General features: G+C 33.8%; 1 protein-coding gene across 7 annotated transcripts in view; it reads left to right on the top strand.

Annotated features, from left to right (window-relative positions):
* The window catches only part of LOC105317808 (ras guanyl-releasing protein 3), a 49,790-nt gene that overhangs the window by 22,146 nt on the left and 10,929 nt on the right, over positions 1-16,715 (top strand). For all 7 annotated transcript variants that reach the window (XM_066088622.1, XM_034468179.2, XM_034468180.2 and 4 more), the window contains 12 exons: positions 796-996; positions 2,266-2,371; positions 3,844-3,957; positions 7,441-7,572; positions 8,311-8,455; positions 8,900-9,073; positions 11,203-11,319; positions 12,277-12,380; positions 14,727-14,907; positions 15,301-15,393; positions 15,521-15,625; positions 16,027-16,142. In XM_066088622.1, coding sequence (XP_065944694.1) covers positions 796-996; positions 2,266-2,371; positions 3,844-3,957; positions 7,441-7,572; positions 8,311-8,455; positions 8,900-9,073; positions 11,203-11,319; positions 12,277-12,380; positions 14,727-14,907; positions 15,301-15,393; positions 15,521-15,625; positions 16,027-16,142 — 1,588 coding nt within the window. The remainder of the gene's footprint in view (positions 1-795; positions 997-2,265; positions 2,372-3,843; positions 3,958-7,440; positions 7,573-8,310; positions 8,456-8,899; positions 9,074-11,202; positions 11,320-12,276; positions 12,381-14,726; positions 14,908-15,300; positions 15,394-15,520; positions 15,626-16,026; positions 16,143-16,715) is intronic.

Genomic DNA, 16,715 nt, shown 5'->3' with positions numbered 1-16,715 from the left:
TTCAATCTAGTCCCGATGCAGCACAGATTCAGAGCAGACTAGTTATATGCTCAGGGAGAGTTGGGATTTCAACACTTCTTCAAATCGTTATAAAGAGAGGATTTGATTACTTAAGAATACAAGTACATGTGTTAGGTTGTCAAAATTTATAAACATGGATTTTAACATCTTTATCATGAAACTAACTTTGAAAGTGTGAATGTTTGTCTTAAAAAAAATCTGACTTTAACAAATGCCCCTAGATTTGGGGGGTTTTTTTTACCACTAACTTACCATAGTAGTATGTATTTGATTTGGTCATTACATTTTTGAAGATTTTTTGATTACTGTACCACTTGTATTTAAAAGGTTAGATTATAGATAAATATTTGAGTACAAGTTTTACAAAAGGTCAACACTCAATGCAATTTTTGGATTTGTTAATTTGAGAATTTGTAAAAAGGCCTGTTTTATTCACATAAGAGGAAGTTTTTAATACTTACCGAGTAATTATATTTAGTAGAGAAGGGATATGATTCACATCTCTTCTTTTTTCAAATTATGAAATGAGTGGGTTATCTCCCTTAGTTATTAGTTTTGCCACCATTGTAAAAGCATGCAATTTTATTTGAGATGAGAAGCAAATCTTTATGTTTGATTTGATTTGAACATCTTTTGCCAGAGACCATGGGGTTGGATACAATTTATAAATTTTGATCCACTCTTTCCCTTTTTTTTTCCATAAAAAACAGAACTACCGGTATTTCTGCAATAACATACTTAGTAAAACTAAATATGATTTCTGTTTCTTCACAGATTCCATTCCTGTGCCCCCTTCCTCACCCACACCCTATTCCAGACTGCAGGTCCACGACAATCGCCTTGTCTCACAATCCTCCACAGGCTCCTCCGAGAGCAGCCTGAGTCACATGACAGAGGAAAAACCTGTGTTGCCAGGGGTAACAGTTCGGGCGGCCACCAAAGAAAACCTTGTCCAGCTAGTTATACAGAGCATAGGTTGGTGCATGGTCTGAGAGATTGAGTGTCAGTTTAAGAGGGCGGAATGGCCATGGCAACTTTTAGACCACATGAATCTCTTTAAGAGGGAGAGCTCTGAATAATGCTGTAGGAAAGCATTCATATTTTAGAGCTTATTATGTGGAATTTCTTTTAACAATATTATAGTTTATAGCTAAACAAATAATTCTTTTAACAATTAAAGGTAGATCTAATGGGTCATTTTGTTGACCACACAGCCTACCAAACATTCCAAACCTATAGCCTACAGGCTGTAGTATTCATACCTTCTAGTTTGATTCTCATTTAAAAAATGATCGAAAGCTGATAAAGTTGTCATACCAGTAGATACAGTGCTGTATGTACAACACATTTTGTCAAAGTGTTTTTACAATCATCAAGCAAATAAAGGGTTCAGTATTATTAAACATGCATTTTCAAAACCAACATGAAATATTTTACTCAGAATTATGTAATCAAAGATTATTTCATAATTAATGAGAAATTAATATACTGTGTGATAGTGCAGAATAAAATTTTTTCAATGCTCACATTATCGCTGTGCTAAAAACAACATACAGTCACTGATTGTTCCTCATTCTTATATATTTTTGCAAAAGTATTAATTGCATTTATAATGAATAGATTTAACCTATACCTATGTTATAACATTTGTATTGGGATTGTCTATGCTTTATAAACTGGGAAGAGAAAAATCTGTCATATAGGTAAATGAATTTAGATAACTAAATGAGGTTGTGATAATTCAGTTTCCTACCATTAGTTCAGATAATGAGACAATTTGTTCTCATCTGTCATGATGACAAATTGTACAAATTTGAAATGTACCGTATATTGTCATATGATTTGATAGTTTAGCAGGCCCATCATTTTATATGACAAAGGCAACATACGTTACGCGATTTAACGGTAAATAAGTTTGTTTATAAATTTCAGGTTGAAACAAAAGTTAAATTATTTTCAGTAAATGTTTTTTGTCCATTCCTACTAATAATGTATAATTTATGGATCTTCTTGTCATGAACTGTAAAAAAAATCTCCCCTAAACAGTGATTTCCTATTATTCAACCTTTCAGTACTCTGAGTCCACTGTATTTTTATATTATGTGTATCGTATATTCATTTTTAAACATCTTCGCTAGCCAATACACTACTCTTTTCATATATAAGAAGTGAAGTGTATCGGAGACCCTTTCCTAGCAAAGATGATTTTTAGTTTGTATTTATGTTTTCTTTATTTTTTAACAGAACCAGATGGACGACTAGTAGGGGGAAGTGATTTCCCCAGTGTTTTGTTCCTAATGCACCAGTGGTTCATGCCATCGGAGCAGCTAGCCAATGCTTTCATTGACTTGTATCCTTGAAACATAAGCCTAGTTTTAAAATGGTTTTACAGTGTTCCGGGTACCCTGCAGGCTGTTGCCATTGACACAGCCTGCCTCTGTAACAGCCCATAAAACATGCCTATCACACTATCCTCAGTGCTTATAGACTTCTATATAGCATTGAACAATGGAACTGAAATGTTCTTTTGAAGTTTGGGGGGATATGTTCACTTCCCTGCTAGATCCTTGGTATGATAGTGTAATGTCAGACAGAGCTGAGACAACCTCATTAGTAGGCCCTTCCTCCGTGACCCACTGACTGTGTGACCTACATTCAGTCAGACAACCCTCAAGACATCATATTTCCTAGTGGATTGATTAATGAGGGCTTTTACAGTATCAGCGATCTATGCTTCTTTTTCAGCCAAACTCTATTTAGAGAAGTGACACAATTGTGCAGTTTTACCGAATATTTATCAAATTAATGGTTTTTTAAAATCATCTGACAGATATTGTGTTTGATGACACCAAAACAAGTTTGTCTATCTGTTATAATTTTGTTGATTCTAAATCAATTGTAGATTTTTGTTTAGTTTTCTGATACTTGAATTTTAAGAATACTAGCTAGAATATATCGTCTGTTAGTTGTTATTTTTCAATGATAGAATGTTTGATGCCACTTGCAACACAATTCATCATACACACACAATTAATTATACAATTTTTTTTATAACACTGCATGATTTGTTTAGCAATCATTTTTTTTTTGTATTCAAAGAAAATTATTATAAAAAAAATAAGCAATTTAAAAAAAAAACAACTACTACATGTATAAATCTCTCTCTCTCTCTCTTTTATCAAACTAATGATGTGATATTGTCCCCAATTTTAAAAACACTGCAAAACACAATCACTATTTCTTGTTTTGCAGTAGAACATGTATGACTGCATTATAAGAGGTTGTCATGTTGTGAAGTTTTTGCCTTCAGTCTTGCTGAGCTATAATTTGATGTGACAGTATTAATCTCTGTGTAGCAAGAGTCCACAGCAATGAGATTGCTTCCATCCGATCAATACAACTTCGGATTGACTCCCAAGCTGCCTCAGTATCCGCACAAGTGAAGGCAATTACTTACAATTAGGACTTTAGAGCAATTACTGAATTAAACCTATAACACCCCCACCTAATCACGATTGGAACTTTCAATTCAGTGCACATATATTGAGCTTTAATTGAACTTTTGTTAACCTCTGTTGTCATATCTAGGTATGTCATAGTTGCAAAACAGTGTATGTACAAGCATATTTTTTTACTTCTGCTTTCAGTTCTATTCAGTTTAATATCTCATAAGATGTAATAAAGGTGGGTGCATTTAGTCTACAGAACTTGCATGTAGCTTGCTACTGTATAATAGAACATATTGGAGACTTTGTGTATTGTCAAGGCATCATTAAAACTGTATATCCATAAGATGAACAAAGTTCCTTAAGCTCACAACAGATATCAGTCCAGTGACGAGATGATCCTATGTACAAAGGCGGACTGTCAGCACATCCCGGCCAATGAAGACTGTGAGATACACAAGTACAAGTGTCGTATCTGCCACGCTGTCAGGTGGGTGCCTCCAACACATGATGATGGGTATATGCCCAGGTTTAAACTGTCCCTTTCCCTTTGGCATTTTATAATGGTGCAGAATAATAGCTGCTACTAAAGATTGGCTCTATTCTTCATACAGTTTTCTTCTGTCTACAATCAATGCTTAAACATTTTTAGAGGAATTCAGGACCAATGGTCAATACTGTAGATTCCTTATTTTATGCGAGTACTTAATTCTGCGATTCAACAATTTACCATCAAATCGCGAATGCCAAAATTTTATCATAGTTTGATGTAGTTTACATGTGTCCCAAAATTAAAAGCAAGATTTTAGAATTCGCGAGACGGACTTCTCGCGATTTTACGCGGATATTCATTCCTCACATTTAATTAGGAATTTACAGTAAACTTCCTGTAAGGTTGCCTTAAATTTAGGAATATTGAGATTTGTTTCAATTTGAGTCATCCTTTGTCATTAATGGCTAAAAAATAAAGAGGATAAATTCTGCATCATTGAATTCTGGAAAATGTACTCAAATTTTATATAGTTAGTTCAACTCTTTCTACAGGGTCAATATTTCAAACTAAATATCATTAGGTGTAGATGGGTTTACTTATCATTATCCACCTAGAAATGACAGGTGCAGTCAATGGTACCATGAATACTTTTGTAATAAGTACACTAAATGGTGCTTTTTACAGACAAGCAGTAACGGTAATTTTGAACTTGTATGTATGATTATCTTATTGTAGATTTCATTGTCAGCCTGTCCATTTCATTAAGGTGGTATGGGACACCTATATATAAACAATGACATCAATTTTAATTTTATGAATAGTTTCTTTCCCGTAATTGTCACCTAGAAGTGAAGCACAGTGGGTTAGAGGTTTCACTATGAATCTGTAAGTCATGAGTTCGAATCCCGCTGGGGATTTTAAATTTTTTACCTTTCCGCAAATTTTTAAAACATATTTTTTGGGGTGAAATATTGTAAAATTTGAAAATTCTAAATCGGTGAAATTGTTTCAATTATAATGTACTTCACCGGTAATTAATATTAATATTGACAGATGTCCCATTCCACCTTAACAGCAATTCAGTTTTGGGATTAGAGATATCAGCAATATTTATATCCTCTAGTTGCTGTGCCAGTGTAATGTTTTGATGCCAGAATCAATTTCAACTTGTTTGGACTGAAAACCCATGGTTTTGTAAAAAATTAATGGAATCCTTTTAAATGTAGTTTTACGAGAAGAAATGTGAGGTTGTAGAAATATCTTGCTATTTCAGGTACCGAAGTAGTACCTCATAAAATTTGTAAAACTCTGTGCATTTGAAGCACAGATAAAACATAACAAATACTGTAGGTAAAAAATAAAATTTTCAACCAAAGCCATTGAAGCAAGTTTCTGGATGCTAAAAGTAATGTACCGGTACTAGAAAGATAGTACATTTTAAATCAGTTTGTAAATTACTGAAATAGAAACCCAGTGTTGGCGAGGTTTGTTTTTGTTATATTTAACATTTATTTTAATTGCAATCTGACATGTTTATGAGTGTCACCTGAGCCTGTATAAAATAAAAAATTGAGTATGCATCAAAACTTTTCCTTTTCCTGTTTATGACTTATGAAGAAATTTTGATGAGAAGCCAGAATCAACAGTTTTTGATTTGTACTTTCTGGCATATTGTATGAAAGTTTTTGTTGACTTCATTAGTAAATTTTACAGTTGTGATGATACATAAACTTTTGTACTATAGTCCCTCTATTTACAACTGTTGCCATATTTCTATTAGGATGAACAATTGATTTAATGTATTGACTTGGCTATGAAATCCTGAAAATTAGGGTTCAACGAGTAAGGAAAACATTACAGTATTTCACATTGAAAGCAAAATCCATATACAATTACTGCAGTTAGTACAGTAATTCATGAATACTTTCACTGCATATGTGTGTGTCAGAAAATTGAGTATCCTACTTATACAAAAGGGATGGAGTTATTTCTGTAAATCATGATGTAAACTGATAAAGTCATTGATTTTTGTCACCTTAGTACTTCACTGTATGAATGGTACGTCAACTCAGTGCGGAAGGATGGACAATCTATGACGGCCTTATTCTAATGTACTGGAAACAAATTAAAAAATCCAATTTACTTTAGCTATAGCGATTGAGTGAAATGCAAGATGATTTAAAAATAAGCTGCATGCAGCCAACTCAGTGGTGTAATCTAAGCAATGCTGAACAAATATCATATACACCTTTTTCGAAAGACCATCATACCTTTTTTTTTTAATGATTATGTAACAATTAATCTTAAGATTTGAACTTTTTTTTAGCTCACTGAGCTGAAAGCTCAAGTGAGCTATTCTGATCACATTTTGTCTGTTGTCCATCCGTCTGTCCGTAAACTTTTCATATTTTCAACATCTTCTCAAGAACTACTGAGCCAATTTCAACCAAACTTGGCACAAATCATCATTAGGCAAAGGGGATTCAGAGCTGTGAAAATTAAGGGTCACACCCATTTTCAAGGGGAGAAATTAGAAATTAATGAAATTTTCAAAAATCTTCTTCTCAAGAACCATAAATCCAGGAAAGCTGAAACTTGTGTGGAAGCATCCTCAGGTAGTGTAGATTCAAAGTTGTGAAATTCATGACTCGAAGTTTTACATAGGAATATATAGAGTAAATCTTTAAAAATCTTCTCAGAAACCAATTAGCCAGGAAAGCTGAAACTTGTGTGGAAGCATCCTCAGGTAGTGTAGATTCTAAGTTGTGAAAATCATGACCCCCGGGGGTAGGGTGGGGCCACAATGGGGGCTCGAAGTTTTACATAGGAATATATAGAGTAAATTTTAAAAAATCCTCTTCTCAGAAACTAATCAGCCAGGAAAGCTGAAACTTGTGTGAAAGCATCCTTAGGTAGTGTAGATTCAAGGTTGTGAAAATCATGATCCCCGGGGGTAGGGTGGGGCCACAATGGGGGCTCGAAGTTTTACATAGGAATATATAGAGTAAATCTTTAAAAATCTTCTTCTCAGAAACTAATCAGCCAGGAAAGCTGAAACTTATGTGGAAGCATCCTTAGGTAGTGTAGATTCAAGGTTGTGAAAATCATGATCCCTGGGGGTAGGGTGGGGCCACTTGGGGGGGGGGGGACGTTAAAGTTTTACATAGGAATATATAGAGTAAATCTTGAAAAATCTTCTTCTCAGAAGTTCTTTGAGAACTGCAATACTCAACATGTGATATGACTATAAAATCATCCTGTTAGAAAAGGGACTAATGATTACAAAAATAAGAATATCCAGGGGGAAAAATGGATTTTATTTATACAGGATCTACATGTATTATTGTACATTGTCCAGATTATTTGTTTTATGACTCCATTAAGCTGATTTTATCATAACTATTGTTCCTGAGGTAAGCGATGTGGCCCATGGGCCTCTTGTTATTTAGTGCATTGTATGTCATCCTTTCCTTTTTTCAGGTTTTGGATAGACAATTACCCCATCCATTTTGACTTGGATGTAAGACTGAAGACAGTGATAAATAACTTCAGATCCATTGCTCACTCAGAAGGCAATGAAGCATGTAAACAGCTTCTGGACTTGTCTAAAGTGTATGTATAATCTTCTCTGTCACTCAAAACCAATAGGGGGATCAAGTTGTGCTTCAAAAGACCTCTGAAAAGAAGAGAGCCAATGAATTTGTTTCATTGATATTTCATCAAGTAATTGTTGTTGAAACGTAAAGTTCATTATTTCCCCTGCACAATCATAAAATTTTTCTTGATATTTATCCAGACCCCCCTCCCCCCAATTAAAATCACATTTTAAAGATTTGATTTGATTGCCCAATGGTCAGGGCCTAGTATATTTTGCAAATGAGAAGATAGTGTTTTGTGCCCTTTGACCAAGATATTTATAATTTTAAATCGTTTTCTCATTGATCTGATGAATTGACCTGTAAAAATCCTAGTTGAAGACACAAGTGCCCATTGAAATAGAATATTTATTTCAAGCTCTAGATATTCTAGAATACTAGAAATTCACAAAATTTCAGCATGTGTATTGAGCATGGTAAAATTTCACAGAAATCACCTTTTCACAGTTTAATAGTTATTTATCATAGTGATTGTGAGTTATCTCTCTTATAACTTGGACAAAGTACCTTAATTACCTCACATACAGAATGAATGCAAAACCTGAAGTAATTGTTATGCTTCTGCCATCTTCAGTAGCTAATGAGCTAAACATACCCCTGGCTAGCATTATATACCTAATGTTTTCATCTTTTTTTTCTTCTGTAGACTTAAATTGATAAAGGAATGTTATAGATTCTTGTCATTTGATTTCAGTCCTACTTTTGATTGGATGAGGAGAATTTCTGTCAGACCAAGCAAGCACAATAGGAAGGTTTCCCTGGTGTTCAACCACTTGGAGCCCATGGAATTAGCTGAACATTTGTCATATTTAGAATACAAGGCATTCCGCAGAATAAATGTAGGTCATCTATTCATGACACAGAATGTACATGTACATCACATCTGATATCATGTGTATCGTTATATGCAAAATTCATATCACACATTATATGTTGCCTATATTATTACCTAAAAAATATAAGAGATTTTTTTTTCAGAATTGAATAATTTTCCTTTACAAGTAACTCTGACCGTAGATTCCTTCTTTATTGTGAGAACTTAATTCTGTGATTCCACTGCCATTCTGCATCAAATTACGATTGCCAAATTTTGAGCATAGTTTCATTTAGTTTACATTGATCTATTTGAAATTTTAAAATCCAAGAGATGTTTTTCTAAAAATTTTATGCAGACATTTTTCCCTCACCTTTAATTAGGAATCTACAGTATTTGCAAGATTACATGTACAATCGAAGGGGATACCAAACACTAAACATGTTAATTTTTTTTCACATTGTTTCAGTTCACAGACTTCAAAAACTATGCAATGTCCGGGTCCATTAAGGATAACCCCAAGTTGGAGCGGTCCATAGCTCTATTTAATGGCCTCTCCCAGTGGATCCAGTGTATGGTGCTCAGTAAAACCACCCCCCAGCAAAGAGCAGACGTTATTGTCAAATTTGTTAACGTTGCCAAGGTAAAGACAGTATATTTTACATGTAAGATTCACTTATCTTCTTTGTAGGTTCCAGATTTCTGAAGAAAATAATTGTGAAATCTTGTAGAAGTAGACAGTCAATATATCCAGTTACATTTTTGAAAGCAGAGTAAATAATTCTCCTACTAATAGTAATACTTGACATTATTTAGGAGATAACATCTTATGCTTCTAGGGTGTTTTTTTTCCCCGTATAGCTAGAATTATTGGCTTTGTTTTAACAGCACATTTTCATGGCTTCCTGGTACTCAAAGGTGAAATGCTACCTGCGTCTTTGCTCCTGGAAAAAAATTGAATATCAAGCGAAATTTCCTGATCAATAAATTCTTTCGTTTGATAGGTTTGTGCAAATTGTCGTCACAGCACTATTTTTAACTGTTTGCTAATCTAAATTTGCAAACCTTTGGTTAATGGAATTTAGATACACTCTCGTCAAGATTATGACATAGGTTGCCCATAATGTCATTGATTTAATTTGTAAATAACCTATTAATCTTTTTATAAATATTTGGAATAGTAAGATAACTTGATTTTTTTTTGTCCTGAAAATTTAAATTTTTAATAATTAAACATTATACTGTATTTATTGTAAACTGTTCAAGATTATTAAAAGGGCTCCCTTTCCCTATTTTAATTGCTGATATTGAACAAAATGGAATAATTCATTAATGATTACTGAGGGTTTTTTGTTAATGAAAAAGATTATTTTATACCGGTAATTAATTTGGCTATTAAAAAAGAAAGTTGCTCTTTAAAATTGAAAGTTGTGGTTGATTAAGTCAAGGCTGGAAATGGGGAACCCTTTTGCACTTGATCTGGGACAAATCAGTGCTTTACAGTTCAGTGGTTGCAGACTGTTATAAATACATTAAAAATAGAAAAATGTTATAGGGCATTATTTTATACACATGGGAACAAAGGTCCTTTATGAATATAGAATGTGAAATTGTCGGCATCGTCAGTCGTTAATGAAGTGTAATTAACTTCCTTCTCATATAAAAGACTGGCACCGTTAGCATTCTGACTTCTTGGGGTAGCCATAGTCATATGTTGGTTGATTTGGTTCATCCTCAGGCAAACTATACAACAACCATAGTTAGCACTGCTGGCTGACTTGCTATAGAGACCATTAACTTGGTCTGGGTAGACAGGCAGTATGTGTGTTCAGTGACAGAACATGCCTCAAGTTTAAGCCATAAAACTTGTGTTCTGTAGACAATTATGTCAACTAGCTGCCATGATGGTAACCAGTTTTTAAATAGAGTAATTTATCAGCATTTTTACAGGATATAGGACTTCTATTTTTTAATACTGTGAAAAAGAATTGTTATAATATTTGTTTGATATACTGTAAACGTATTTAATTTTGCTGTGAATTCTATTTAGCGTTTTTGGCTGAATGTTGCGTCTGCTAAATCAAGATCATTGCTAAATGGCAAACATGTTGAAAAATTGTTACATTCAGAAATGCGCTAGCAGGTTATTCAAATTCATGCTAATGTGTTGCAAAATAATTTTCAGCAAAATATTGGACATTCAAAATATAATACATTTACAGTACATTTTAAATGAAAGTATCATTTTGGACACCTTTTTTCATCAATGCTCAAATTAGTTAATTAATCAATGTACCAATACATGCAAGTGAAACCTGGTTACCATATTTTCCTAACCACACTCTGCAAATCAATAAAGTATTGGGATAAATGTATCTTTAATGTCAGATAGTACATCAATCTTAAGAATTGGTTCCCAATTTGTCTATAAAAGTGAAGAATTCAGATTACATGTGCTTGGGCCCTATAGATATTTCTATAATAAACTTTTGATCATACAGTATTTAATTACTATCTTCAAAGTGATGACATGACATTTGATGTTTGACCTAAATTTACCTATGCCATTGACCCTATATTAATGTTAACGTCTAACTTAAATATATAAGTTTCAAAGTTCAAAAAATGTATCAATGGTTATATTTGCAGATAGACTTCTTGCAGTGCTTTAGAATATGCCCATGATCTCTAGTCTCAGTGACATTGTATACCATATTTCAGTTTTGATGTAGTATTTTGAGAATGATTTTATGCTGTGTTTTTTTATCTTAGAAACTTCGGTTACTGAACAACTTCAACACCTTGATGTCTGTTGTTGGGGGATTAACCCACAGTGCATTGGCAAGGCTGTCCAAAACAAACCAAGAAATCCCAAGTGATACTCAGAAGGTAAGGGATTTAACCAAAAGTCCCTAGTCCCTTCAGTACATATAGACACAAAAGTTTTGAAGGGATTTTGGATCTTTAAGTTAAGGAGGCTTTGTGGTCAACAAATTAACCATCAGATCTACCTTAAATTTTGACTTGCAATATTTTTGACCATAAACTAATGTTAAGTGAAGAAAAAAATCCAAATATTTTAGCCAAGATTTGAGCATTTTCCTTAAAAAGACCACAATCATCCAGCCCTCATTAAACTAAATAAAAATATCGTAGTTTTGTAACTAGATTAGGATCTGGCCTCAGGATCATGAAGCAATTTCAGACTTAAGTCAAATTTTCATTAAGTTATAAAATAATTGTTTATCATAAAATGACAATTATATCAAGGCACTCTTAATAGCATTTTAATTGTGTCAGTGTTTCCAATCAAGAGATATCAAGACAGTGTACATGTGTTGACTTAAGTTTAAGTTTGCTTCATGATCCTGGGGTTTGGAATTCAAATTGAACCAAATATATCTTAATTGATAACTAAAAGTTAAGGGATTCTATCTAAACTTTAGAGCTAGTCTGAAAAAATTCAAGTGGTAGATAGAGAGAATTTCACATAGTGATAATTGGATACAAAAAGTTTCTGATAAGCAAAAAAATCTGAACTCCTCAGTCACCAACACCGGTACATGTATTCTAAAATAAGTGGTAAATTTTGAAATAGGTGTGTTTTGTCACAGATCTGATGTGACTTCCATGAGTTTTTACATAAAAATTAATATCGTATATATTGATTGCACCAAAATATCAAATGCACTTGGCTGTATAGTGAAATTCAGCAGTGTAGTTAACATGCAGTAGCTACTCTGACGGTGTTTTCGTCAAGTTAATCCCTGCATTGTGCTTTGAATTGCCATTTCAGGTCCCTACTGCCACGAAGGGTAATATTAATTCAGTCTTTATCTGTTACAGACTTTGATGGAGTTCACCGACCTACTGTCCTCCAATAACAACTTCAGCAACTATCGTAAAGTCTTCAACCAAATCAAGCCAACCGAGTTCAAAATCCCTATACTGTAAGTATATGTCTCAAGTAGAAGAATGTCGCAGCTGGATTTTGCCAGTTGACATCTCCTCAATCTTGTGTGAAAGTCATTATTAAATAAAGACACAGGAAAAATCTATATATATAATGATGCATAGAATGTGTCAGATGTTATTTGCATATTTTATGGTAGTTCCTGGTAATTGGACCTGTCAATGCAGTGTGTAGCTTGATTTACTATCTCTATGCTTTGTAAAATGTTGACCCTCATCAGTGTGACATCACTGCGGTATATATTGCTGTTGTGTTTGAAAATACTCATTACCGGTATCAGATGGTTAATTATGTCTCCCCTTTCAAAGGGGAGACATATTGTTTTTGTCGACTTTCTTATTCTTCTTCTTCTTATTCTTCTTATTCTTCTTATTCTTCATATTCTTCTTATTCTTCTTATTCTTCTTCATCCAAATTTGTCCAAGCCGTAACTTAAATACCCTTTGACATTAAGACTTCAAACTTGGAACATAGGTAGATGGTATTAAGAAGGAGTGCACGCCACCAAATTTTTTGACCTTGACCTATTTTCTTTTTCAAGGTCAAGCGTTTTATAAAAAAAATAGAGTTTGGACTATAACACAAGATTCCTTAAACATACAAACTTTTAACTTGTATCATAGATAGATGGTATATAGTCCAGTTGAACCTTACCAAAATTTTTGACCTTTCATTTCAAGGTCAAATTAGAAAAAACTTTATTGTTCACCTCCTAAATATTCTTTGACAGAAGGACTTCAAACTTTACACAAAGAACAATTATAATACACTGAGGTGTACTATTGATAAACATTTGACCTTGACCTTGTTTTACTCAAGGTCAACTTGAGAAAAAATAATTAAATTTTGTCTGGGTGGTAACTTAGATACCTTTTGACATTAAGACTTCAAACTTGGAACATAGGTAGATGGTATTGAGAAGAAGTGCACGCCATCAAAATTTTTGACCTTGACCTATTATCTTCAAGGTCAAGCGTTTTATAAAAAATATAGTCCGGACCATAACACAAGACTCCTTAATCATACAATCTTTTAACTTGTATCATACATAGATGGTATATAGTCCAGTTCAACCTTACCAAAATTTTTGACCTTGACCTAAAAATTTCATTTCAAGGTCAAATTAGAAAAAACTTTATTGTTCACCTCCTGAATATTCTTTGACAGAAGGACTTCAAACTTTACACAAAGAACAATTATAATACACTGAGGTGTACTATTGATAAACATTTGACCTTGACCTTGTTTTACTCAAGGTCAAATTAAGAAAAAATAATAAAATTTTGTCTGGGTGGTAACTTGGATACCTTTTGACATTAAGGCTTCAAACTTGGAACATAGGTAGATGGTATTGAGAAGGAGTGCACGCCTCCATAATTTTTGACCTTGACCAATCTTGTGTCTCAAGTTAATTCATTTTCTAAACTGTATCATATATGGATGATATCTAACATATAGCTGACTTCATTCTTTTTCACTTATTAAATTTGCCCCATATTACAATCCTTGGGGAGAAGGGGAGACATGTGTTTTTTTGTATAAAAAAACAATACCCACTAGTTAGATTTTTAAGATTTCAAGGCTAATTTTGAGTTCAATGTGATATGGTTGAACAAAATATTGATATTTTAATGCCCAGAAACCATTTAAGACTAAGAGTGTGGTAACTTCTAGTGAGAATTTTCCCATCTTAAATACCAGCCCTAATACTTCTGTCCCTGTCATCACCAACGTTTTGAAACTACTCAACATGTACAGCCTTCAATTTACATCCTTAGAAGAACAATGCATAAGTTTGTCGGAGGTAAAAACTCAGATTTGAGGCAGAGAGTTTAGAAGAGGACAGTTGGTGGCGCAGAGCCTGAACATGTATTGGTGTGTCAATGTCGATGTATAAGATAATAATAGTTTAGGTAGTGTTCCCAAAACTCTCTATCTCTACTCCTGGGGATGTGGGAATTAAGGGACAAAAAAGATAATGTGCACTTGCCCGTAATTTCCATTTCTGCTCAATGTTAAATGGTTGGCGACAATGTCAGACATACAATTTATAGTCAGTGCCTTTAATTGTGGCAGCAGGGGGGTAGAGTTAGGAAAGTGCATTAATTTAATGACTGGTTCTAGATCTTGGCAGTGCCATAATGAATTTATAGTAATAAGGCCACACCAATTTATTTCTTGTTTGTTGGATATTCTGTGAAAAACTCTAAACTATTCCGATAGTCTGACCATGATTTGTCAAAGACTCCGCTTTCCTTTCTTATAATCTCCATACTGGAAACCCTTCACATGTTCAACTGTTGAGAACCTTTATACATTTCAGAGCTGTTCATTTGAGAGATCTCATCCTACTCCACACAGCCCTACCCGATCAAGTCGAGGGGAATTTGGTTAATTTCCGTAAAATGGTACAGCTCTCTCAGACTCTTAAGGAGCTCACCAAACTCCAAATGCATGATGCTATTCCATTCTCGTTCAACCAGGATCTTGTTAATACACTCAGGGTAGGTCCAGCACAGAGGCTTTTCACATCAAACGTATCTTGCATAAGATAGCTTGACCTACTGTGGTTTCATCAATATTTGCGTAATACCAATACTCATGAATTTTGTTGTTGAGTTGATCAGCAAAATGAAGTGCAATATTTAATAACATATGGTATTTATAGGATCAATGACTGTGATTTTACATTTTCTTGAAACAATCATTTTCACTAAATCAATGAAAATTGATGGCCAAGAATATTCTGAAACCACAGCATATGTATATTTTTAAAAAATTGAATTTAATGAAAATTAAAGTACCCCGGTTATCCTTTTGATTGGAAAATAAACTGAATTGAACTTGACTTTCACTAAGTGATTGATTACATTTGCATTTTACTGGGTTTTTTTTAGCTATCACTTGATTTGCACTACACGGAGGACGAGATATATGAACTGTCCTTGGCCCGAGAACCCAGGAATTCCTTGTCATCAGTCAGTGAGGCAGTACGTATAGACATTGATTTCTTAATCACCAAAACACGTCCTTGTAGCAATTGTCCTTGTAGAGGAGAAAACAAAACGCAATTATAGTTTGTAACACTGACCCAGATAATCCTCTGTTTATTTATAGCCGTCCACCCCAACCAAGCCAGCCGTGGTGTTTGCCGAGTGGCTGGCAGGAGTAAGCCCCCCTGATCCAACCACTATCAACAAGCATGTCCACGATATGGTCGAGGTAACTCATCTGTAGATTCTTGATTCTCAAGAGAAATGTTTACTTGTATGAATCTAAGTGTTTCACATGGAACTTTGTTACTTATATAAATCTTAAAGTTCCATTTTGAGGTGGACTTTTGTGCTAGAACTATGGCTGTTTTATATCTATGATTTTTTTAAGTCAAGGAGATGTCAGGCCAGGGATGAAGTAGCACAAACATGTAGGAATCTCTAATAAAGGGTTGACTAGAAAATCATGCAGTTGTTAAGGGTCATTGTCATAATTGAATTGTGTATTCTATATGATAAAGATCAGCTTTGATGTACTTTCAATACAAGTGACTATATTTAAGGCTTGTTTTAGATGAGTGTCTTAAGATCGCAATGTTATTGCTAATGCCTACTGACTTGATTTTTCAGGCTGTGTTCAAGAATTATGATCACGACAAGGATGGATTTATCTCCCATGATGAGTTCAAGGCCATTGCTGGGAATTTTCCATTCATTGATTCATTCTGTGTCTTGGATGCTGATCAGTAAGTGCAAGTCACTCTGAAATTGAGAATTGTTTCCTAAGGCTCTCCAACCCTCAGCATGGTAAATTTTTGAGGTATTGTTCTGATCCAAAAAAATTATTTATTCATCATTTTTTGAGGTATTGTTCTGATCCAAAAAAAATTATTTATTCATCATTTCTTATACTGGTATGTATATAAAAGATGGAGATTTGTGTTAAACTTTTCCATGTCAAACCAGGGGGTTGAACCTATATCCATCAGGCATGAAGTAATGTTTTCTGTGTGATACCACTGAGCCAAATTCATTGTTGACTCCCAGATATTTAATATAAACACTTTAACATTGCTACACTCAGCACAAAAGTAATACATGTTTTAAGAAATGAACAAATAAATCCTTGATATTTTATCCATTTTAGAGCATTGCTAAGGATCAAACACCATTACACATTCCCAGTTTAATACAAGAAATATAATTTTCCGAAAGCTCAATAATTGCTCTTTGAAGACATAGGCATGAAATTTACACTTAAGCCATATTCATTTTTTCTACAGAAAGAATTGTATGACTAGTTGAGCTGTAGCTAAAAA

This window comes from Magallana gigas, chromosome 6 (genome assembly GCF_963853765.1).
Source record: "Magallana gigas chromosome 6, xbMagGiga1.1, whole genome shotgun sequence".
Lineage (NCBI taxonomy): Eukaryota > Metazoa > Mollusca > Bivalvia > Ostreida > Ostreidae > Magallana > Magallana gigas.
Note: the sequence above shows the minus strand (reverse complement) of the source record. Positions and strands in the feature narration are given on the sequence as shown.